This window comes from Hetaerina americana, unplaced genomic scaffold (assembly GCF_022747635.1).
Source record: "Hetaerina americana unplaced genomic scaffold, ioHetAmer1.1.p SCAF_30, whole genome shotgun sequence".
Taxonomy (NCBI): Eukaryota; Metazoa; Arthropoda; class Insecta; order Odonata; family Calopterygidae; genus Hetaerina; species Hetaerina americana.
Genome location: NW_027286875.1, coordinates 4,670,940 through 4,696,566, shown reverse-complemented (window position 1 = coordinate 4,696,566; position 25,627 = coordinate 4,670,940). Strand labels below are relative to the sequence as shown.

The 25,627-nt window shown below is 39.6% G+C and overlaps 1 protein-coding gene across 1 annotated transcript in view; it reads left to right on the top strand.

Annotated features, from left to right (window-relative positions):
- The first annotated feature begins 18,813 nt into the window (after positions 1 to 18,813).
- The window catches only part of LOC139691203 (uncharacterized), a 29,603-nt gene continuing 22,789 nt past the window's right edge, over positions 18,814 to 25,627 (top strand). Inside the window, exon 1 of the mRNA XM_071588939.1 lies at positions 18,814 to 21,317. Within this exon, the coding sequence (XP_071445040.1) occupies positions 21,080 to 21,317 (238 nt within the window). The 5' untranslated portion in view covers positions 18,814 to 21,079. The remainder of the gene's footprint in view (positions 21,318 to 25,627) is intronic.

Sequence of the window (25,627 nt, the reverse complement as noted above, 5' to 3'; positions counted from 1 at the left end):
TTTTGAAAGGAGTACCCTATGTTCGTTTGATAATTAAAACTGGATAAGAACTCAAATCACTCAAATTCAAATATATATGGGAGGATCAGATAGAATGCAATTCGAAAATAAAGGAATGAAGTCTATCCCAAAGGGCATTTCAGGGTATCTATCCCAAAGGGCATTTCAGGGCATCTATCCCAAAGGGCATGTCAGGGCATCTATCCCGAAAGGAAGGGGGGGGGGGAGATCTATTATAAATGCATAATAACTGACATACGATATAACATAGCATAATAACCTCGGGCCGTATGCACGTAGTTATGAAATCGTATACGCGTAAAGTTTATTATGCACAATCGTCATTGACCCATGAACTTATATTAATCAACACTACTACACTCTTTCTTTTTTAAAATTTAAATAGCATCATATACCTTTTCTTCCTATTTCCCTATCGTTGAGCTTTGCCTAGAGCTCTGAAACTTCTTATTTAAACCAGATTACCATGCATTTGAAACAATAAGTGGCAAATCACTTCGAAGAACACCTGTTTCACTTTTTTATTTGCCATCAATACACTCTAAGAGTTTCATATATGTATTAATATCTGGCGCGAAACTGAATTTAAGCTCTTGCCGTTGTAATTTATATCGAAAAAGTTTATGTTTAAGAGATAGTGCATTTTAATGAAATTAAGAATACAAAGTAACTTTCCACTATCCTTTTAAAAAGGACAGTGGAAAGTTACTTTGTATTCTTAATTTCATTAAAATGAATTTCCACAAGGTTGAGCCAGGAACAATTGATAGTGCATTTATTTATCTACTCCTGATAACGCTTACCTTAACTAATTAAACAAAAAAACTGAGTGCAAAAGCACTTTCAAAGCTATACCGCTGATATATCAATGATAGTAGACCCAGCTTTCCTTAAGGTCTTGTTGGTTCCAACCAGTATCAAGTCGGCAATGATTAAACCACTAGAAATTTCACATGCTTTATTAGCCAACATAAATGGTACACATTTCAATGTCTGAATGAAGGAAAAGTCTGGACGCTTACCTTATTTAGCTTACCTTATAACCTTATTTAGCAACAACCATAAAAAAGTTGAATAATACTCTCATTTCATGATTAGAACTTATCTTCGAGGTTGCCATGATAGGTAGATACAGCACATTCTACTTCTGTCAATGTAAGAAGCATGATTGGAAATTTAGTAACAGTATATCGGTTGCCAATTTAGTGTCAAGGAGTATAAAATCCTCGACGCTTACACCAGTCTAATGAAATCGATCCCGAAAGATGGTCGATTTTTTTATTTAAATAATCCGAAAAAAAATTTTTGAACATTAAATCTTCCCAAGGCCAAGAAACACTACAGGCACATTCGATCACAGCTTTTAACTAAGCATGTATGACGAACAAGGAAAAAATTTGGTGAAACCACAAGGAGTAATTTTTGACCACTGATTACAAAATAAATTTCGGCTAACTCTAGTTATATTTCAACCTGTGTTATTTTTGCTTCGTTTTTACACGTGAAATTTAAATACCCGCCACTTTTATGAAGAAACTTCTGTAAAAATTTCTCGTATCAATCACATTCAACGAATTAAAATTTATTTTAATATTATCAGAACAAAGACTACATCAAAATGGATATGGCATGCCTAATATTTAAACAAAATTTGCAATCGTTTAGAATATGTTATCAACATTAGTTGTGTCTACGTAAGTTTACAACTGGCATTCTATTTTACCTTTGACTTTGCTGAAAGCTATGAAAAACTCGAAATGAAAATATTTCATCTTTAAATTCACCAACACCATTAGTTTAATTTTTTTCTCATCCAAATCTAGTTACATTAGCGCGTAGAACATTTTACTAAAAAGTCGATGATAATGAAAGTGAAGAGAGATTGTAATGAAAAATGTATTTCGAAGGTCAATGTTGAGATAGAAAAGGCACACTCCTGACGTATCGTGAGTTGCATTAATTTGAGAGCAGCAAAAGATAATATGGTGGAATATCCGCAAATATAACAATTAGGTACTAAAAAATCTTGTTCGCCTTTTAAGGTAGATAGACTCATTACACATACATGGCATACGCGAATATAAAACAAGCTGTTGTTGAGATAAATTAAAGATTAGGCAGTCGTTGTTATAGGGCCTCTCACACAACTTCCTCCTTTGTAGTAGCGAGGACGCTGGTGTCGAATTCCAAGATCGGAAACACATTTTGCCACAAGTAGCACGTGCCATGCCTAAAGGTATCAATATCATCCACCGAAGGACATATGGGAAGCAGTCTTTAGGCAATGTGATACACGCAAGCTCACAACTCAGAACCACGACGAGAGTGAAAGTATAGTGATGAAGAGATAAAAAGTGGGGAATACGACGGAAAAGCCCGAAGGCAAGAGTGACAAAAAAAAGGCTTCGAATGGAGTGAGTACCAAAAGAATTACACTCAATGAGACTGACAAAAATGTTAACATTGAGAAAAGATGTCCTCCTTCGGCAAACTCGAAATAGAAGTCACATAGAAAATAGTAAACGAACTGGAAGGGTCAATAATTCTAAGGCACGTGAAGAACATTTGTTAAAGCACAATAAGAAGTCTCATCATTCACGAAATAAATCATATTTTAAATCTTGGTAAGCTTAACCATCGATAAATTAACAGCGCGTCTATGGCCGAGATTACCTAATGGATTATAAACTTCTGAAGAATATCAGATGGAAATACCAATTGTTACAAGTGCCTTGAGATGAAAAAGGCAAAAAACTGTGAAAACGGTCTTGCATAACTGGAAGTATACCTATATTCCATTGTTTTTCAGTGAAAACACTACATTGTGTCTCATTTGATACACCATCCAAATTTATCTATGACATCAAATGTAGGAAGAGGGAAGTGAGAGTACATTATCACAAATGACCGGATCATGATAGAGTTCGTGTTGCATATCGTAACAAAATACCAATTACTCTTGTACCAGCCCTTTGTTTTTTCCACCACGATATTTTGGATGGTTTTCATAAAAAAAATATTTCAAAATATGTTTTACTGAACACGATGAGAGAATGTGACTCGGCATTGGTCAAAGATAAAACTACATTTAGCTCCTAAACCTAAATGCACTGGCTATTGGCCCTTCCATTTTAACGCTGTTATATCCGCCCGAAAGTTCCTTTTAATTGAGACATTGTTATTATTTTTTTTGAGAAATATAATTACATATTGTGCATTCTCGATCATTCAGTGGAGAAAAAACCATACATTATTGATATTTTCATTCGGAAAACAGGGCTGAGTATCAGAAATCCTAGCCAATTGCACTATATCATTACTTTTATAAATTTGAGCGACAAAGATTTGACATATTAGGATTGAGTGGGACGATTAAGGGCTTTAAAGTACGATAATCGTATAAACGATGATTTAAAAAGGCCACATTTTTATGAAAACTAATGTAAGGATAATTTAGTTTTCAATAATAAACAAAAAAACAAACAAACATATCGTGAAGTGCTTAATCCATTGTCTATACCTAATGCATCCAAATGGTGATCACTTTTCTGCGATAATATTAATATTTTCTTAATTGTGCGTTTTATTTGCATGATTACGACCTTCAAGCAATTGAAATGATCCTTCGTTTCCCTAAAACTATTGCTCATACACTTTTTGCAAATTATGCATGAAATTTTCACCAAGAAAAAATCCATTCGTCCGTCTGGAATTCCGACAAGCATCTTCTACTTACCAGGAAAAGTGTTTTATTTGCTTGTGATTGCGCGCCTGACCACTTCGACATTGAACATTGCCATGTTATCAAACATTACAAAACATTCTAGTCTGCATCAATCACGTTGATTAATCGATAATAACATCAAAAACAAATTATAGATTTACCAAAATTTTGGCTATATTTCGTGGTCCAATAGTAAAATAATATGTGTAATAAGGCGATAAATAAGACTCCGGAATTCCCCGAGGTGGATTCATAACCCTGACTCACTTCACGATGCTCTCTCTCTATCTCTTTGTAAAGAAAATCCCTCATCAGTCTTTCTGTCACCCTCGTAGTCCTCCATCGAATCTCCCATGAGTACTTCCTACCCCTCCATTTCCTCGGACTCCGCTCATTACACTCGCCTCCCCTCCTCCCTCCTGTTCTCCTCTTTTCCCTCAAACAGCCCGTGGCCTCTCTCTGTATATCCCGGCCCGACACCTCTCCCAACGCCCACAGCCGGAAGCTTTCTTCAAAGCCCACAAAAAAGAAGGCCCGCGCGCGAGGAGGATGGCTGACTGTCGTGTGTGCGTGTGTGTGTGTGGGTGGGTGGGTGGGCGTGAGCGCGCTCGCAGCAGTTCAGAAGCCGTGGTGAATGCGGCTAGACCGGAAGATGAAACAGGACACCGTGCTGCGGGTCTCATTGAGGGTGGAGTGGGAGGCGATCGGAGGGAAGGGGTGGTTGGAATGGATTCGGCGAGGGGGTTGAGTGGGGGAAGAGGGAGTAGGGGCAAAAGGGGGGGGGGGCGGAGAGTTGACTGGGTGTGGGAGTGCTGACGAATATAAGAGGTTTTGCGTTTTCGGAGAGGGGGGTTCCTCTTCGGGAAACTCATGGATAGAGGGAGGACAAGAGCAATGGGGAGTGATCGCAAGGGAAGGGAAAGATAAAAAAAAGAGGAAATGTGCGCGGAGGAGACAAAAGGGCTTGAAATTTATTTGATTTAGGATTAATGAAAAAGAAAATTGCGAAGAACGAATTGGTACATCTTGTTTCCATTCATAGAGCCCATCTCCGCAGATGATACCGTCGAAAGGTAACGTAATACGAATTATTAAATGATCATTTCTAAAATATAACGGGAAATGGACAAACGATAGATGATGAAAGGACTGATAAACGTCTTTTGGGATAATACAGGAAGTGACGATTGATTTACTGGCATAAACACAAACGCATTTATATAAACATGCATATGCATACCTATAAATATGTATGAATACTGGAAAATTATAACCACGACAATGTGCATTAGAGAGACGTTTTCAAAAATGAAATAAAAAATTAAAAGGGAATGAATAGGTAAAATGATCAAAACTTAGACGTACTATTGAATTTTATATGGGTACCGCTCAGGTGACTAAGTGAATAACTCTTAACGTATTGCATTGGCGCGTGGCCCAAGAAAGAGCTTTTTGATTTCCGCAACTGGACATTCTCATATATTTCTTTTGCTGCGCGCGTCAATTTTTTTGTTACCTTCATTGGTAGATAACCCTTAGCAAGAAACATGTGAAAAATCGATTCGTGGAATATTTTGGTAGACAGTCGTATTTCATGGAGATAGTAAGAACAAAAAGTAGCTGCACAACTACAGAATTCATAAAAAAACAAAGAAGAAAAATTCACCATCATAAAACACTACAACGTGCGATCAGTACCACGACGAATAAATAAATAGAAGATCGGGGCGGTCGTTTAAGGGAAAAAAGTTATGTTTAGTCATATTTTATTTAAAAATTTGTAAAGATTTCATATCGAAATGATTGACACGGCATACATTTGATGGCTAATATTCATTCTTATGAACATACGGCAAAATATATATATATATATATATATATATATATAGAAATTTACATATATATATATATGTAAATTTCTTCGAAATGGAAGGCTCTTCGGCGATGCACATATATATAAAAACATAGGTGTAGATTTTTAGCACATAGAAACCAAAGAAAGGACACTCACATATGTGAATGTCCTTTCTTTGTGTTTCTGTTTTAAAAATCTACACCTGTATTTTTATATATATTTTTTCGTATCCCTTTTCCTTATATCTATTTCCATGTGAATGAGTGTGTGTGTGAATATATATAAATATGTATGTGTTATATATAGATATATAACACATACATATTTTTAAATATACACACACGCACACACGTAAATATGTGTGAGTGTGTGCGTAGAAATATTTAATGAATGCGCTCTTCCTCTTGGATTTTTCTTAAAAGGCATTCGTCATACTATTCTCAATTGTTGAACTGAAATGCCTCCCACTTCATGAATACCTTTATATTTGGAAGAAACGTAATCCCCAGATTATCACTTGAAAATCGTATTACCCATTGTGAAGTACTAGTTTTAAGGGGAGGCGACTGACAGCTGAGGTCATTTGCGCCGTTAGGGATGGACAGGAAAGGATGAAGGGTGGAGAGAAACCCGGCGTCGGCATTAGCCTACTCTTAACGAAAGGCGTCAAGGGGTGCGAAGCTTAACGTCCCATCCAAAGGACGGCGTACTCACTCATTGCGCCCTCCACAAAGCACCTCAGGTAGGGATCGGGATATCACTGAAAAATATCCGCCACCTCCGGGATCCCATGGTGGAATACGCAGTATTACCATCATATGCTTACAGCATAATTCATGCATCGAGATTTGGATTAATATTCTACATCTATATATTCATTGGCTTTGTTCGCACAAACACTATGCGGAATGGTTAATTTTGTTTCACGAAATGTCCAAATACTGTAAATTAAACGTCGAAGCATGATCATACCTTAGGAAATCATGGATTACCATGGTTTTTATAAAAAAATACCCAGTCATGATTTCCTCAAACGTGTGAATTTTTTACCATTTAATGCTGCCAGAGTCGACTGTATTACTATATTTTGTTTCACTAGCCATTATTTTTGAGATATCGTCCAGTATTTATGAATTTCGAGAAGTCTTCCTTCTATTTGCTATATTTGGACCAGAAACGAACACTTTTTTATTTGAGCATTCGGTTAAACTTGGCCGTCTTATGAGGCATAACTTCATTAAAGATGAATGGTTACAGCTACGTACACTTGATTCAATTGCACTATTAAAAATTAGAGACCTGGTAATTTACAACAGAAATAGAGACGGGAAAACGAAACCGTTAATGACATTTTAAATACGTTTTTATGCGAGAACTCGATATAAAATTTGAGCCGTAAAATTCTCTCTTTCACACGCGATGTCCTTTAGCCTTCGTCCGACCTCCGAAGCCCCACGTGGGCCTGTATTCTCCCGCTCCCTCGCCCTTTTCCGTCCCAATCCTTCTTCCGACGGGAAAGCCAACCAACCACCAGCTGGATTAGGAGGCCCGAACCGGCTGGAAGCTACGCTCGTGCCGCTCGGCCGGTTTGAAGGGAGGAAGACCGCTGCAGATTATTCGCTGTGCGCTATTATTCAGACTGGAACCTTTTCCCGTTCTATGGAAGGCTGGCCTTGCTGACCACAGGTACCGGGGAATATGAAGGGAATTGTACAGATCCACAACAATGTGGCAGGTGACGTGTCAGCAGATTTCCCCAAATGCATCAGACAATAAAATAGAACATACAATATCACCTGCGAGGAAATATATCCTGTTTATTATAATTAAAAGGAGGTTTTAATATTTAGTATGGCGAATTTAAATACGTCAATTCATAATTATTAATAAGGTCATAACGTTTACAAAAAGAACTTAAATGACCACTTTAATCACTTTAATGCAAACCCAGTGAAGCTCTATTCTCCAATGGAGGCCTTATCAGCGAAACTCTATGACAGTCCGAATGATACTTATCTTGATCCCAAAGGCCAGAAGTATTCAACACGTATCATATAATTTAAATAAATAGCTGAGAGTCAATGAATAGCTAAATATTCCTCGTGAATCAAAAATAGATCAAACATAAAAATTATTTATTTCGGTTTTGAAACGTTTACTGAAACAATACAATGTCAAAGTTTTAGGATAAAATAGACGTTGCTATTTATTAATCAACGCATTTTCATCGTACTTACAGGAACTCATTCACCATAATATTGTTTAATCTGCTAATTACCATCATGTTGACCGACTTGAACGTTGCTTCAGAGGTAATGCCTCAACCCATAAAAATTCTTAACAACTTCTGAAATCTAACATACCAGGTGGGGGGTGGGGCAGCTCCTTTCCGTTTGTCACCACTCGTTGTCCCACGGAAATTTATTAATCAGTCAAACAAATGAGAATCCATGCTGCAATCTATGACTGCAATTAGAAAGCGAAAATTCGAAATACATTTATTCTATTATTTTAAGGCCCATAGAACCTCATTTCATCTGTTAATTGCTCCTCGATACTATGATCCTTCGTATTCTACGCCATATTCAACCCTTGTGGATTGATAAGTAATTAAACCTAACAACTGAAACTGTTTTACTGCCTTGATGTTTCCTTGTTTCATTCTACTAATGTAATTTCCATCTCCTTCTACCACCAGATATTCGGTATTCTTAATATTTACTCAAATTCCTCCTCCTTCATAAATCAATTTAATAATGAAATGTATGAAAAGCCAACATAATCACCAAAAACATATGGAAAGGAGTGTATTCCTGAGTTTCCATATGATCTGCAATTGTCTCTAAGGAAAATGAGCAATAGCGTAGAAAGTTATGTATTTTCGTCTAAATTATCGAAACAGTACGAGCGCTGTATTAAACGGCGCCACCTACGACTGTCAAATAAGTAACAATTTAAAGTAAGATGTATTAAAATATTTTCATGGGTTAAACTTCCTGGTGCGAAAAGAGATAACGAGCTTGCACCGAAAAATTGCGAAAACGGCGGTGCTCTGTAATTTAGATTTGCAACTCACTACCAGCTTTCTTTTCAGTCCCGCAATCTTTCCCTCAAGCACGCCATCCACCGTTCTCACCTTTACACCCATCCCCTTCACTCCCCAACCTCCCGCTGGGTACTCCCCCGCCCCGAACTCCACCTTCTGCTGCAAGTCAAACTCAATCCAACAGCGTCCCACCTAGTGCCCACGTGCCGGATGAGAAGGCATGCCCACCCTTTCACATCGTTACGGACGAGGGGACAGGGGCGAAGCGGGGGCCGCGTGTCTGTCGGCCTGAATGGGAAGGGGTCGACTTGGGGGAGATGAAATGTTGGAGAGGGGACTGAGATCTACCAGAAGTGCAAGTGGTTGGGGGAGAGAGTGAATGCAACTGAGAAAAGTCCCAGGGGACGACGCTGTCACCCAAAAGGTTCTACTGAAAGAAATTCTCAAGGTGGAGAGGGAAGAAAGACCTCTGGTGAGGATAAGGCAGCTCGCATCGTGTCCGTGTCATGAGTGGCGACAAGAGAGACTTCAAAGCGAAATACGAGACTGTCTCGTTTTGTCTCGTTGAAAATTAAGAAACAATTACACCCGAGTTAAATTATCTGAGGAATTTTCAATCATTGAACAATGAACAATTACCTACAAACGTATCTGTTCGCCCTTAATGATTCTACGAAAATCGACCGTGATTCTCTTGTTTGCAATAATTTTATGAGTGAATTTAAGCAAATTCACTGTACGGATTTTTTAATATAGCCAATGAACTAGTTATACCGTGAAAAAACCTTTATCAGATCAATTAACAGATTTAATGGACTCATGCCCGTCTTAGTCAGCTAAGAAATATGTATGCATGCTAAACCTGAGATCAACTGGTTGAATCCCCACTTAGCTGGATTCGATTAGAAGCTCGTAGCAAGTATGTAATAAACCATATTAGGTAGAATGTATGGAACAGTTATCAACTACCTGTTCTTAAAAAGCGTGTTGACATGCATCCTATCTTTGCGAGGGTTAGTTTAAATTCACCGTTTTCTGATTCTACGTTAGGAAGAACTTCAAACCTCGGTTTCGCCTAAAAATTTGCAAGGAAAATGCAGCAAAATTGTTGCATTTTAATGCACATTAGCGGATCACTCTGTTAAAGTCACTGTTACAGAGTCTCCCGCGTTTCTCCGAATATGCAAAGAAGTTTTGTAATATCTAACCAATTACCTGTTCTCATTAACCCTTTCACAGCAGTTTTTCAAAATTATGTATGCTGTTACAAGGGTGAATAGTTATAAAATGGGACGGGGGGCGAGGGTATATCACACAGTCACCATAAGAATATCGTTTCGAATTAATTATTTATATTCCAACGTTCCAGTTTCCTGGAGATGGTCATATTATGTAATTTTAAAAAAATCAACAGATATTGGTGAACGGTTGATGAAAATATTAGTAGAGGAAATATAATTATATGTGAACATCCACGTCCAACGAATAATAACAAATACACTATTTATAAAAAGCGATACCATTGGGAATAATGGAATGGCTTGCAAAATTCCATACAGTTTTTTTGTACAGAAACAGTGATGCATACGTCTCGACAATGAATGATAAAATTAGGGTTAGTTGCCAAATTTTTGGGGTGAAATCGAAAACATATAGGCTCTTATTGATTCAATACTTCCATTCTAAATGTAAAAAGTAACACTCTTCTTCAATAAGTCTACTAAACCGAGTTACTCGGTAGGAAAACGGCAGACTAAACAAATTCATGATTCCATACTCATAATTCATCTGGAACACAATCCACTTCAAACTCAGTTGGATGGAGGATTCTGGTCACCGCTGCCAAACGTATATTCATCTACTGCGCTAGCATGTTTGATTTCGTTCAAACAACCCTTCAATCCACGCTACACCCTTCCGTATGGACGAAGAAACGGCCGGAGGCCACATTGCGCGCCCACATCAATGTCACCCGACAGGAAACAATTCCTCATTTCCTCATCCGCTATTGGTATTCTACGATGCCGATACATGACAAGTACGTACCATATCCACGCCAATTGGAGCGACCCGTTTGGACGTCGGGTTTAAAATAAATGCATTGGAAGACTGGAAAGTACAGTGTGTACGTGGGAACACGGACAATATTTTTTAACAAAGGCTGGACATCCTCGATTGCCACAGCTGGGTCTAGATCGGACAGTCACCACTCGCCAGAGAAATTCCCTTGGGGAGGAAAGCAATTACCCGGGTAATTGTCGAGGAATCTGGGAGGGTCCCCTTTCCCATGCGACCCTTTGGCATCACCTCTTGTACCTATTCGTACGGTCCCAAGTCAGAATTTAACTCATACCCTTACTCCCCCCAGCACTCGGACCCATGCTCGAGAAGAAACTGGGGCAGGCCGAGGCGACGGCATAAAAAAGAACGTGTGATTCATGGGAATAAGTTCCTTTCAAAATAAAAAAATACCAAAAAACAATAGAATTCCATACACCGAGCTGAATTAAGCTTATGGTTGGGTGGTGAGGAGGGAGGGATTCGGTACTGGGAAGAATGGCTAAGCATTGAAGGGAGGAAGGGGGAGAAGAGAGAGCAGTTAGTTTGAAAGAGATTTAATCGGGTGCCAAGTGAAAGAGTGCGGCGTCTGTTCGACCATCCACCCACGACGGCCTGAGAGGCCATACCCTTTTTTCGACCACCCTGCAGCATCAAAATTCCGCACACCCCCTTCCTCTTCGACCCCCGGTCACCCGCCTACTCCATAGTCCAGCACATGTCAACCAGTCGTCCGGACCCTACCACCCTCTGCTCTCTCTCTCTCGGTGCAACTGCTCCCTTTTTTTCCTCCACAATCCCTCAAAGGGAGAGAGAGGGGGGAAATTAGGAAGGGGGGATTGGGTGAAGGTGGTGGGGAGAAAGTGGACTTCCTTTGCCCACCCCGTCGCCACTATTTCCACCCACGCCAGCCCGCTCCCCTTTTTGCTCCTTCCTCCCAACCTCCTTGCTTCCTTCTGACTTCCCCCAACCACCCGCCCGCCTAATGCGCACAGCAATGCAGAATCTGACCCCTACCGCCTTTTCCATCCTGAACCTCTTCCCCCCCGACTTCTGCTCCATCCCCTTATCCCGCCCCCGCATCGTAGAGGGCTCTCTCTCCCATTCCGCCCCACCGAATGCAGTCGACAAACAAGCACTCCAGGGAGACCTCCTGCTGGCTGGCGCTGCTGCCGCTACGGCATGGGACAAGAATGAAGAGGCCCCGGTGGAATTGATATGGGTTGGGTAAGAGAGGGTCAAAACGCGAGTCGGGTGAGAGGAGATGAGGAGTGGATGAATAACAGTGGAAAGGTTTAAAGTACGAGAATGATACAGTCGTCAACTTAGCATGCAAGGGTCCATTGGAAATAAAATCATGGCCACCTCCTCTGACTCCCATAAACAAAAAGAGGCCCATCAGCATGGATTTTAACATGATTTATAACCCTGGGTATTTAAGTACAATGCATTATTTCATGCGGGATGAGAAATCGCCTTGATATCTGACTACTCCTTTTGAATTAATGAGAACCCTTCAATTGTAGTTTTGTGTTATAAAGATATATTAACATCAGAACTATTGGTATTGGAAGTGTAACGAAGGTTAGGTTGCACTTTAATCTTGTATTGCTTATGGCATAAAAATATATTGATTTCATTATTCGCTACTGTACTACACTGGCTATATCGAGTTATGGCTCATGGATGACTTACATATCGCTTTATGCTGAGTGTTTTGCATGACATTTTGATGGTGGAGCATCTGAATGTGGATGTGACATGTACGCTGAGACATATTTAATTAATTTCTCAGTTCTGGCCGGGGTATCAGACGTAAAAAAACGCAACAATACAGTGAATAATTCTATATTTTACATTCATCGCATAACAGTAGTTACTGCACCTGGTCTCAAATTATGGAGTTAATTATTTTTGCATTAAATAAACTTCAGATAAAAAGAATCAAAAGATTTAGCCAATTGAAACTTTCCGTATGCAGATGAATAGTAAGAAAATTAATGTATGGATAGTGGCAGTTTAATACCTAACGACGAGGAAGAGAAACAACATGGACACAGCATGTTAAATGCATATTTATAAGAACACAAACTTCATGCAAACTGATATTGAGAAGTAATTTCCCTGAGGAACTTGCGCGAAACAGTTTACAAACATAGAGATAGGCATTGTGCAATGCAGTCCATGAAGTATTAATAGACCTCCATGAAATAATTCAAACATCACGACATTAAGCTTTGACCAAGTGAAAGAAGTTTTGGACAAAATATGTGCAATCGAGTCGTTCTTTATTCATGCTCGAGTGTGTGCGTTTGCTGGGTCGCTTTGCCTCAAGGGATGGGGTGGCATGAAGGGGTAAGAGGTCGAGAATAATGCCTCGTTTAAACGCTGGACGACGACTCCCAGTCGCCTGCTGGGTGTAAAATTCCCCCTGGATGACGCTGAGGGAAGGGCCTGTCTCACACTTTTCCACCTCTCCCTTCCGCAATAATCTTTACTTCCCTCTCTTCTCCTCCTCCCGCTCTCTATCCTCCCCCACCCACTCAACCTCTCACTCTCTCCCTGTAATTTATTTCACTAAATTTCACATTTTCTTTTATTTTTCTTAGCTTTTATGCTAAAATATAAAGAGAAGAATGGACTAAAATGAAAAGTTCCTCGTTAAGCGTTTTAAATTTCCAGCCATAGTTTGACAGCCTCGTATAATTTTTTAACTTTCCTCTGTTTTCAGGCATTAAAGTCGCTTCATTACTATTATTTTCATCGCACTCACTCCATCATATTCCTAAGGGTAAATATGGGCATATTAATTGCTACGCCTTTTCATGATATTTTTTAATTCGTCTTCCTGCTATCAAAAGGTAATAAAAAAAGATTAAAGCTGACCATTGGTTATTGACGGTCTTCAAATGTTCCCAGCATACAATTTTTTTGAATAGAGTTTTACGTAATAGTTTAAAGTTTTCAAAGTGCATAAATATTTCTCGGTCATCAAAGGTGTTATTTTCATGTTGGGGAATTATTTTCTGCAAAGTTTGCTTTTAATAAAGTTCAATCAAAATAGAGGGTTTCACCAGTTAATGCATATAACTGTTTTGAAAATTGGCCAAGGTGGTCCCCAAAATTAATTTTTTTTATAATAGACATTAAATAAAATTCATAAAAATGTTACCAAAAGTCTATTAGGTAATACCAATAAAATATGCCCTCTTTTTTCTCGTCCACATTCACTAATATTAAGGTTAAAAACTAAGGTCTTTTCTACAGTTATTACAGCCCAGGTGCTACCACACGATGTATTTGTAGTATTACCACAAAATATTCGATCAATACGCAGCAGCCTGCACCATTTGCGCCAGAAAGAAGACAAAGACGGAGTTATGGCCCGCTTAGATTTTTAGGGCTTACACTATCTTCATTCACTGAATAACTCATTTTGTTGACCCATCTATTTAAACCTACCAGGAGTATGCCATGCAACACAATAATATTCCTGTGAACATTTAATGGGTTAGAGTGATGGTAATGACAAGTGAGAAAGTTGCATACGTCTTTAGACCCCCCCCCCCACCCGGATATGAAATTGCTCGAGCACGTTGGTTTGACTGGCAATTAATTTGTATTATCTACATATGAATACACTAATTTGAAAAAATAATAAATACCATCTTATCTTAAAATTACCATTTACAAATTACAACATATTTTTCCTGAAAAATTCTAATGCAAAGCATATTCAAATAATCCTAGGGATAATCACAAATCAACACAGTACTAAAAGTCATCATTCAAAATTATATAATAGGAAATTAGATGGAAAAGGAATCCCACGAAAAAAGAACAAGAAAAGGTATAAAAAAGTTGTAAAATAAATTGCATACGCTTTAGATATACGTATACATATAAAATAATCTGTCAGATATTTCCAATATTGATGAGGCTGCTTGTATTTTCACGATATTTTATCACCCTCCCTATTTCGAAAATAATTTCAAAGGAATGGCACATGTGCAAAAAACAAGATTTAATGTTTATATAATTTTGCCCTTTATTTTTCTTGTTGATATTCCTTCATACAGAGCTATAATAATATCGTGAAAGAATTTTTGGCAAAGTGGTTGTTTACTAAATGGTCCCACTCCCCACAGTTTTTATTAACGAATGAAACTTTTCCGCTGTAGTGGGCCCCAAGTACACTTGCAGCATAAATGACTTAAAACATCCCTCATATGCGCTAGTTATCCTAGACGGGTGATGCGCAAAAGCGTTGCTGTATCGTGGAGATCGAATTTCGCTTCTGCAGTTAATATTTTCCGCAATTTTTGCAAGCTTTAACCACTAAAGTTTTGCAAGAATTCACTCTGCACGGAGGGACCCCAAGTAATTCGTATAATTTTAGTGTCCCTGGAATATTCGTTTTCGGAAAAATTCCATATTATTTGATGATCACACATGTATTATGGAGTACGAGGAAAAAATTATTTTATGATCGCTATGAACGTTCTATCCACTCTACGTTACTTTAAACTTCATTTGGCTGAACAGATTTTGATTAATAGATTTGGATTAGAACGGGGTAAAGTATTCGTGTACCACCAAATCGATTGTACTCGTATATTAAATTTAACAAAAACAGCTAGTAAATTTAAGAAAATAAATAAACTAACAGTTCTTAGGGTATCTACAAAAACCATAGAAATATTTAAGGTAAATAACAATTGATTAGATTAAGGAAAATCAAATTTCAAGAAAGCATATCAAACTCAATGATTTCTTACCAAAGGTGTTTATTTTTAAGTGAATCCTCATGGGATTATAATTTATGTACCATTTATTAAACTTAGCATCTTTATAGGGCATTATGTTATGTAAATAAAATGCCAGCAACACAGAAATACTCTCGAAATAAGGTTATGCATGTAATAATTACTTCTACTCGTTTTTGTTGCAAAATTGCGTGTCTACGGCTATGAATTTAAAATATGACTCTCCCACAGGAACACCGTATGGATTACAAGAAATAAAAATAACAGGAAAATCGTACGCATTCAACAAACCAAATTCCTTAGACAAGTAGAAGAGTACTGTAGAATATTATGCTATCTTTCCCTTTTTGACTTTTATTAATCAAATGAGAATACGCAAAATTTACAAAATAAAATGAGTCTTGAATCCATTGGCCCTAAGGGGTAAAACCTTGACAACATTTTTAATGAAGTCCTGCTGAGTGAACTTTACGTCCTCATATAAAAAAACGTCATCGCAGCTGCTATTACCACCACTTATCGTACAATCCGACGGTCCTATCGAAGGACTAAAGATACCCAAGAATGGACACGTAATTGCATTATAAAATATTAGACACAAATTGTTATATTATTTCAAATAATAATCAATAAGTTGAGAAGAAAAATAAGGACATCAGATCCAAGTAAGGAAAAAGTAGTCAACAATTGGGATTTGGCTCCCGAAGCACTTAACAATAGTTCAATGAGGTGTCACGAAATACCTTGATGAAAAATACCTTTAATACACTCATTCACACCTCATACTTACTTCCCTCATTATAAGAGCAATGGGTATTCTTGTCTTGTTGCCTAGCCTGCCAGATAAGTAAACTACATGATTTACTTAGCGAGCGAAATCTTTTTTCTCGTATATTAGGATTCAGGCTATTAGCATTCCTTAATGTCATTTATAAAGCCATAATCACTGTCAAGGGTGCATAATGTACTTCGGAAATAGAAAATTTGCCCCGCTGGTTTCTGACCAAAATACAACGGAATGCATTTCTTTGTTTTAGAGTAATTGACGACACGGAAAAAGAAATCTAAAAAAGTTATTTTCTCAGTATCCGTCTGCCCTGCAGGAGAATAATTTTCCCACAATACGCTTTTACGTTTTCTATTTTTCTTACCAATGTGTAATTGTATTGATGTGAACGTAATAATTATATTAATATATTTTTTCTGTAGTGTTACGTGTAACATTTGCAATATTTGAAATTACTTACTCAGTTGAATGTTTTATGAACCATTCGTTGCCTCCGCCGTGAAATTATTTCATCTTTCTTGAAAATTCCTCATTATTTGGCACATATTCCCGATGGTAGATGCTTGCCTTCGTTTTTGGACGCTAAAGAGAAAGCATAGATTTCCCATTTCAAGTAGCTCTGAGATGTGATGGGGAAACATTCCATTGGTGCAAAGTTCAACTGCCCCTCTTACTTTTTACTAATGAGGCAAGCGTTTATTTTGGGATAGCCAAATCTGTACTTAATTTACTGGGCAAAGGAAAAACATTTAAATCCATAAGAGTTAAGATTGTGAATATTTCTTATTCTAGTAGTAGTAGGAGTAACTTCAGTACAAAAAAGGTAAATATCATTACCTAATCGTTGGAATTACAATATTTTTTAGAAAATTGACAAATATGCATGAAAGATTTGCTTTTAATACTAACCAGCTAATTTCTGAATAATTACTGAGGAAAGATTCCTAGTAATGACGGTCGGCTAAGAAATTGGCTGAAATCACAATGATTATATATCATAAGCATATTTTACTAGTTCTTTTATTTAATAATTTTAATAATATTTTAAGGAATTCAAGTTGTGCTACTAAGGTTAATAAGAGGTAAAACCAAACAGCAACTGGATATTAGGAGTATGAACACAAATGCTTCCTAATCAAAGGATGAGCCAGCTAAGTAATAACGCTAATAGGGCAATAGTTTGAAGAGAATCTCTGAAATTTCCGTTCCAGCGGCGACTTGGAGCAACATTTCCACCAATTATTTCACACATAAAAAAATAAACAAACGTTTAAAATTATCGATACAGAATGAATGCCTCAACATCTCCAATTCCCTTCCCAGAAATGATTCTCATGCACAGACCTCGACCGTTTCACTGAAAAAGCCGCAAAGGAGGGATACGAACGGGGAACGGCAGAGAGAGAGAGAAAGGGGATCTTCCACGCACCTGACTAAGACCCATGTGCGTTTATGTTTACATACGTTTGGAAGGGACAACTGTGGGCACACTTACGCTGCACGGAAGACGGACGCGTTTGGTTCTCAAATTAGGAAAAGATAGTGAAAATTATGGAGGCACGGGATGGCCAGGCGGGTCGGCTGACTTTTGAGACAGAGAAAGAGAGAGAGTATGAGGGGCGAGGGAAGAGATTCCTCTGCGCGAGAGGGTGATGGTGAGGGAGGTCATGAGGTTCCCGTTGGAGGGGTTTGAGTAGGGGCGGAAGGAAGGAGAGGAAGAGAGGGGAGACTGGGAGGGGCACGTCGATGGGTGGAGCCCATCATACACAGGGGGTGGAGCTTGGCTTCGCCACCACTGTTGCATCGCCTTCGGTTTTCGGCGGGAGGAAGGGAGAGACGGCAAGTGGCTAAATGGGGGCTGAGGGACGAGGGAGGGAGGGCAGGAAGGCGGGATGGAACCCATCCCACTCCTCCCTACCTCCTCCCCCGCACGAGATTTCCCCGCGCCCAAAAACAGCCTCTCCCCAGCCCTCCGCCGCACTCTTCTCCACACGTGGCCCCCACTCCCGTCAGAAGGCGTATTCTTTTCAACCCATCCCCCTTGCCTCTTCCTCCGCCCCCCTTTCCTGACCCCCTCCCTCCCTCCACCTCGAAAGAATCGATTCGAGTGCGCGCGCAGATCCATGGAGTTTTCGGATTCCGCGGCGACGAGCGGAGGTGGAGGGAGTGTGGGGACTGAGCGGCAGGGCCGGTTGCATTGGAAGGGGGAAAGAGGGGTAAGGCCCACGAAAGGGGGAACACAATCCAAGGGTGAGGGGGATGGGGCAGGGTGGTTTCGGTCGGGATACCGGGGTGTGAGTTCTTCCCTTAAAAACCATCCCCCGTTCAAAACCCCCACCCCCTCCCGCCAACCCTCGATTCCCTCTCTGCACGGTGGTTGCGAGGGCCCCTTCTTACAAGTTTCCCTTCTGCCCCCCCCCCACCCTGTCTCCGTACCCCTCCCTTCCCCGCCGGCTCCCCCCGGCTCCCCCCCCTCTCCAACCCGATATAAAAGAGAGAACCTCGTGTGGTTCACGACCAAAGCCCGGTCAGCTGTTTTGCTGGGTTGTGGACTCAAAAATATAACCCCCGGGCAAGGGGGACCCGCCTTCCCCCACGCGTACGCGGGTGTTTCTAAGTTTTCCACGCGCGGACGACCCTGACGGCGTTTTCGGCAATCTCATACATCGAAGCACGGATCGCCGATAAATTTCTACCGGAAAAACCTTTCCGTTTCCTCGAGGCGTGATATAAATTTCCTGAGTGTCAACCTACGAGGAAATTCCTGGAAACATAAAGAAGTGCCGTTACAGCTGCTTTTTGCCAAAAGGAAACATTTTCTGTTCACTTAAAAATTTAGGCAAAACAAGTTCAAGTTTCGTTTATTTTGAATATCGCTGCAAGAGAAAAATTAATCGGACATACAAGAACTGTGCAATAGGCATTGGACAAAGGGTGTGGGGAAGAAGAGATTGCGCAAATCGGGTGCATGAAAGGGTTTGAACGGATTCATACAGCATTACTTTTCCGCGCCTTTTTCTCGAAACCCGGCGCGGAAGAGAACGGAAGAGGGGAACGGCAGAGGAGCGCAAGTGGGAGCGGAGTGAGTGAAGAGGAGAGGAGGGAGAGGGGGTGGAAAGAGAGGAAGAGGGAAGAAGATAGAGAGAGAGAGAAGCAGTGCCTGTTTGCGTTGCGCGCGCGCCCCGCCTACTGAAGGGGGATTTCCCCTTCCACGAAACCCTTGCTGCTCTCTCCCCTCCGCACACCCCTAACCCTGAAACCACCACGTGCCTCTTTAGCCTTTGCGGAACTCAAAGCCAGCTCACTCTCTCACCAGCCGTCGCCTCAGAGCGAGGGCACAATCCCTTTCGAATCTAACTCTATTTTCCTCTATTTTCTCTTTCACTCCCTCCCTCCCTCCCGCCGCCCGCAGACCCCTTCCATAAGTCCCATAATTCTCCCTGTTTTACCCTTCACGCAATCACTCACAAAGTCTCTTCTAGTACTATCTTTTTCATCGTTCTCTCGCCCATCAAATCAATATCTATAATCCCGCCGTGCCATTTCGACGACCGCGGATAGCAGAAAAAAGAAAAAGAACCCACATCAGCTGTTCGCAAAAAAAAGGTGGAAGGTCCCTGGAATGTTGACTGCCGCTGTCCTTGGACTCCCGCCGTCAAAAGCCGGTGATCGAACCGACCGACCGACAACATCCTCACGCGTGAACTAACCGAGAGGGAGACGACCACGCCGAAGGAGGAAGAGACGGGGGCGAGCAGAGTGATACGGCAAGGAGAAGAGAGAAGACGAATCTCACGAAGACGACGACGGCCTCAAGTCATCCGTCCCCGCAGGCGCACCCTCAGGACGGATGAAGTCGAGGCCGACCCGGTTCCCTTCATCGTCGAAGTCGGAGAGATCGGAGAGGAGGACACGCTTTGGGAACCCGAGGGAGGTAGGAGTAGTGTCATCGGTGGTGGTGGTGGTGGGGAAGGAGGTCCAAGTCGCCGGCGGTTGGGAGCATTTGGGAGGAGGAGGAACGAGAGGTGGCACTCCGTCGAGGATACAGCGGGAGAGATCTTGCCGGAGGAGGTGGAGGTGGAGAGCGGCGGAGGAGGGGACCGGGAGAGGAGAGGAGGAGGAGCTGAAGGAGAGGAGGAGGCGCCGGCAGAGGTCCACGTGGCCCGCGGAGGAGGCGGCGGCGGTGTCGGCGGGTAGTGCGACGACGCGTCGGAGAGGGCGGCGGAGGGGGACGGACTGCCCCCGGTCGCTCGACGGGAACACGTGACGGAAAGCGCCAAAGACGAACGAGATCGAAGCGCACGGGATTGTATTTACCGGCACACACACCGACAAGACTGCTTGATATTTCAATACTGTGCTAGTCTCTACCAAAATAATTCCTTTTCTGTTGCTGTAAGTAATTTGAGGAGAAAGATACCGTGTCCCCGCCCCTCTCGTTGTTCACCGCTTTAGAGTTTATAATAAGAGCACTGATTATTTTTCAACCGCAACACCGTCCTTTATGAAGCAGTGGAAGAAGAGAAGTATCATTGGCACTTGAGAGAGATATGTTGTGCACTCTTGGAAACGAGAGAGGAACATTTAATAAATTATAACCTCCGTGAAAGGAGCCCATATATCTATATATATATATATTATATACACATGTATACATATAAAAGGTTTTCAAACACACTAATTGTATTCGAGGCCGTCCGCTCCTTTCATTTAGTTTGAAAAAGAAACGATCGCTCCAGGAAAGCAGGGAAAGGAACTTTTTTTTCGTGTCTAGTCGACGCCAAAGATTTTTATAAAACTGAAACAAATAATCTAGTCTAAGATGCCGCGCTGTTTGATGGCAAAGAAGTGGAAGTATCCATGGGACCGAGAGAAGGCGGCTAGGGAATCGGAGGCCGCGGCCGGGGAGACCAAAGGGGCGGCAGGGCCGGCCGAGGAGGAGCCGAGAACACCGTCACCGACTCCATGGGGACCGTCCAGTCCCACAGCAGGGGCAACCGCCCCAAGTCCGCCTCCAAATGCACCAGGAACGCCTGACAGGGTTGCTGTCCTTTACAATGGTAAGTGCTCGATTCCTTTTGCTCGTAAGCATTGGCAGAAGAGCGCCGCCAAAGATATTTAATGAAAAAAACACCAGTCGAAAAAACTCTCCTCTAAAACTGTTGCCCCTTTTCTTTCCAATCATATAGTTTGAATTAGCTGCACTCTATCACAATCATTAGATTCACTGTCGTTTTAATTAGGTGCATTGTGAAAATACTACTAGTATTCAATCCAACCCCCTTTTTTTAAATTTTTTAGTTGTTATCCAGGAGTAATTGATTTTCCTACTAATTTCATCTCACTTTGTAGTACCAGTATGGACGTAATATGAATTTAACAACATCGCTAAGAGGGAAATCTGACCAAATAATTAATTTCGACCAAACAAATTGTGTAATATTTGGAATTACTAAAGAGCTAGTATCAATAGTTTGTTCTTGGAACATTTCCTTAAAACAAATATCTCATTATGAAAACCAATTCAATTTAAATCCATTCAAATGCTTCAATATTTCTTTAAAAAAATACCAACGTTGATATATTACATGTAAATGATGATAATATGTGCAAGCGGTTTCAAACGTACCTTTATTCACCTTAATTACATTCTATCAGTAACCTCTAAATATGAAATTAATATTTTAAAATATGTAAGCCACCAAGTTCAGTATAAAGGTAATAGGAAATTTATTTGAACTCAGTCAAGCTAAGTAGTGGACAGATGGAAATATTCAAAATTCATTTAACATATTTTAATTGTGCGATGAAAAATAGAAGTACTCCAATTCATGTAAGAAATAGTCTACTCAATTATATAGCTCATAATTATCAGATTCTGACGAACGCTTGAGAAATTAGGAACATATACAAATCCTTTTAAGAAATGTCCGTTTGTATCCATATCACGTACGCAAGCTGATATACATATCTATTTTGATTGAAATATTTTTTTTCATAATTCGATGATTTAGAGAACAAAGATCCCAAGATATCGTTTCTACTTGAAAAAAAACTTTCCATCAACGGACTGAATGATTGTGATTATATATATGAATATGGAAAAATATGATTAATTCTTATTTTATATATTATACTCATTTATTGGATAGCTGTATTTCAAGTGAATGCCTGTAGACTTTTCAAAGGTTGCCTTAATTGGCAATAAATAACAGAAGATAAAATTCAACAGTAGATTAATATTTTTAACTTTCCAACATGAGGGGAACGCTTCTTTAAATATGCAAAATATTTATATTGAAAACATAATAATGCCATACAAATATAGTTTCGTAAGTCCAACATAAATCTAATAGCGATATTCAAATCATATGAACAAGGAGTTTATTTGTGGATATAACCCCTGTATTTAGAAAAATGACCAGTTTTCATAATAATTCAATTGAGCAATTTGCAAAAGTCGTGACAGAACGCTTGCTCGAACGAAATGTTCTCAAAATACTTATTTCAACAGCTTTAACTTGTAACCTTTATATGTATATTCCATATTTAAATCCAAAAAAGTGAATTTTATATACTTTGTAAACACCAAGCAATCATTATAAAAAGTACTAAATATTGAACAAATAATAATAAGTAAAACTATATCATTCCTTTTTATTTACTTGTACTCGCTTTGAACGGGCTGGAAAATTAAATTACTTAGGAAATAAAGGTCATATGTTTTCAGAATGTTTAAATGAGCTGCATTTTTCAGAAATTATGAGAATTATATTCTTTCATGAAGAATACAATACAATGCCATAACACGCGTAGGTTTACATATAAAGATTCAGTAATGGACGTCAACAGCCGAATTAGGAGGTAATTAAGGTGTGCACTTTTAGATGATAATTGAAGCCACCACTTCTGGTGGCAAACCTTATCAGCTAGAAAAATGAATTTAAAATCTAAGAGCCATCTTATGATTTTTATTACAACTTCAGTTTTTACCATGAATATAAATTAAACACTAGTTCCTTAAAAATGTAGGGAAATACATATATAATACGAATTAAATCCTGGCACGCCGAACATGCCACGAAATATTTTCTCTCTAGAATACATTAAAAAAAAAAAAAAAATATATATATATATATATATATATATATATATATATATATATATATAGCCTAAAAAAAACAACGGAAAAGTATTAACGACGATTGTGAATTACTCCTTGAAACTCCTAAAATTACGCAATTGTGTATAAGATATATTTTTTAAATTGTAATGGGGTACCCACATCAATATGGAAATAAAAAATGCACACCTCCATAGTTTATTCTCTCTTAGAGGTGCGACTTATTAAATATAATTTTTTCTCAGATGAAGAATGTATTTTTATTAAACATTTTTTTTAAATGATTTTTTTAGTCTTTATGAACATCATATATTGCAATAGTTAATCATCGAGATAAATCCCTATCCTTGCTTCAACGCAAACAACGAAACGTAACAATTCGCGGAAATAAATCGACGTTTCCACGCTATTCGGGCGTCAATTTAACCCCAACCCCCACCTTCGTGCTCCTTTCCGTGAGTGAGTCAAATTAAAAATCCCAGCATTAAAGTCAAAAAAGTGTTGTTAAGTTTACACCTGGGTTTTTTCTGTTCCACGCAACACGTAGTGAAACTGTTCCGAGCTTTTGGGGGTAGAGAGATATCGATAATCGCGTATGGCAGGCAAAAATAGGGCTAAAATTAGGAAATATTCCCTTGTTGACTGGGCAAAATATACGCTTTACCGAGGGGTAGATATTTAAATGCCGAAGGAGAGGGTGGTGAAGAAGGAAATCTCATCTATCACCTTACACTTAAGGTTTTTCTTTTACACGGAAAGAACCTGCTGATGTGAACGATAGGAATCAATTTTTAACACTCCGCCACCGAGGCCAGGCACCGTGCCTTTCCAAGTCTTTATAAAGACGATAAGAGAAAATGGAACATGCGCCCGGAAATATGTTGGTCTCTGTCTTTCGTGGGACTGATATTTGAGAGCAATAAAAGCAAGTATGAATCACAGACTGAAGACTCTTAACTCGTTTAATCCTGTTGAAGTTCCGAGCTCTGAATTAAAGCGTCTTGCCAATATTTATCCTCTGAATAAAATGTAATTTATTTATTTGTAGCAGGAAAGCTTCAAAATATTAAGTAATGTATCCAGAATTTGGCAATGAAACATAGGATAATTAAACTATAACAGTTACCAAAACCAGTCGGCTATAAAAGTTATATTAAACATATATTATATTAATTCCACGAGTGTAGTAATGAGATTAACAGGGACACAAAGGGAAGGCTGTAATATAGGTAATTACGCCACTTAAAACTTTTACAATCACGTTCTTACTTTTTTTATTATTGCCGTATGCAATAAGAAAAAAAATAAATTTAAAGGTTAATTTTTGTCCAACGGTGACGATAATATTCAATGAAATTCCTGAAAATCATCCAACGAATTACCAGTAGTTCATGAATTATTACGTGATAGCGAACACATCTCTATAGCTTTATTGTTTCTGTACAAATTTGTTATATTTTTAACTTATAACACAAGCGATACGTATAAAAACCTATCAAAGGCCAAGTACTTTGGAAATATTTTAAAATTTTCTCAATTAGTAAGTATTTTTTGTTTTAAGTATTTCTTGGCTTATGTTCATGAATTAATCGTATTGTACGTGTAGAATGTTTCGAAAAATATTACGGATATTGTCTGTTTCCAGGATTAAGGATTATCGTAGAACATACTTTTCGGTACCCAAAGAGAAAGCATATGAACGCAATTTATCCAAATAACCCCGTCGTTATTGCCGAACTGATCTGGTCAACGTCACGAAAACACGTGGTCCGTTGTCACAATTGAACGCTGAGGTCACCTCTGCGCATTAACATAAACCACGTGAAAGAGAGACTCACGCCTGAGGTAACAGACATCAGACGTCAGTTCACTCTGTGGTGGCTCAGGGCTGGGTGTTGAACGATCATTGTCTCATCTCATTTAGTGAAGGAAAATTCGCCCTCGCCGTGCGCCATCACACATACATACACAGAAACACACACACACACACATGTAGAAGCACGCCTGCACATAACGATCGTTCCGGAGGAATCCGCCATTTTGTCGTCGCCTCGGAGGAGTTATAAGAGCGAGAGGATGGAGCAGAGCGGAGAGGCGGAGATGTTGAGGGAGGAGGAGCCGCTGCCATAGAAGGCGGTCCGATATAGATAGGGAAGGGTGGGAGGCGCAGGGAGGGGATGGGGAAGAGCGAGGCATAGAGATAGATGGACGGGGGGAGGGGCCCTGCTGACGTAACGGGTTACAGCA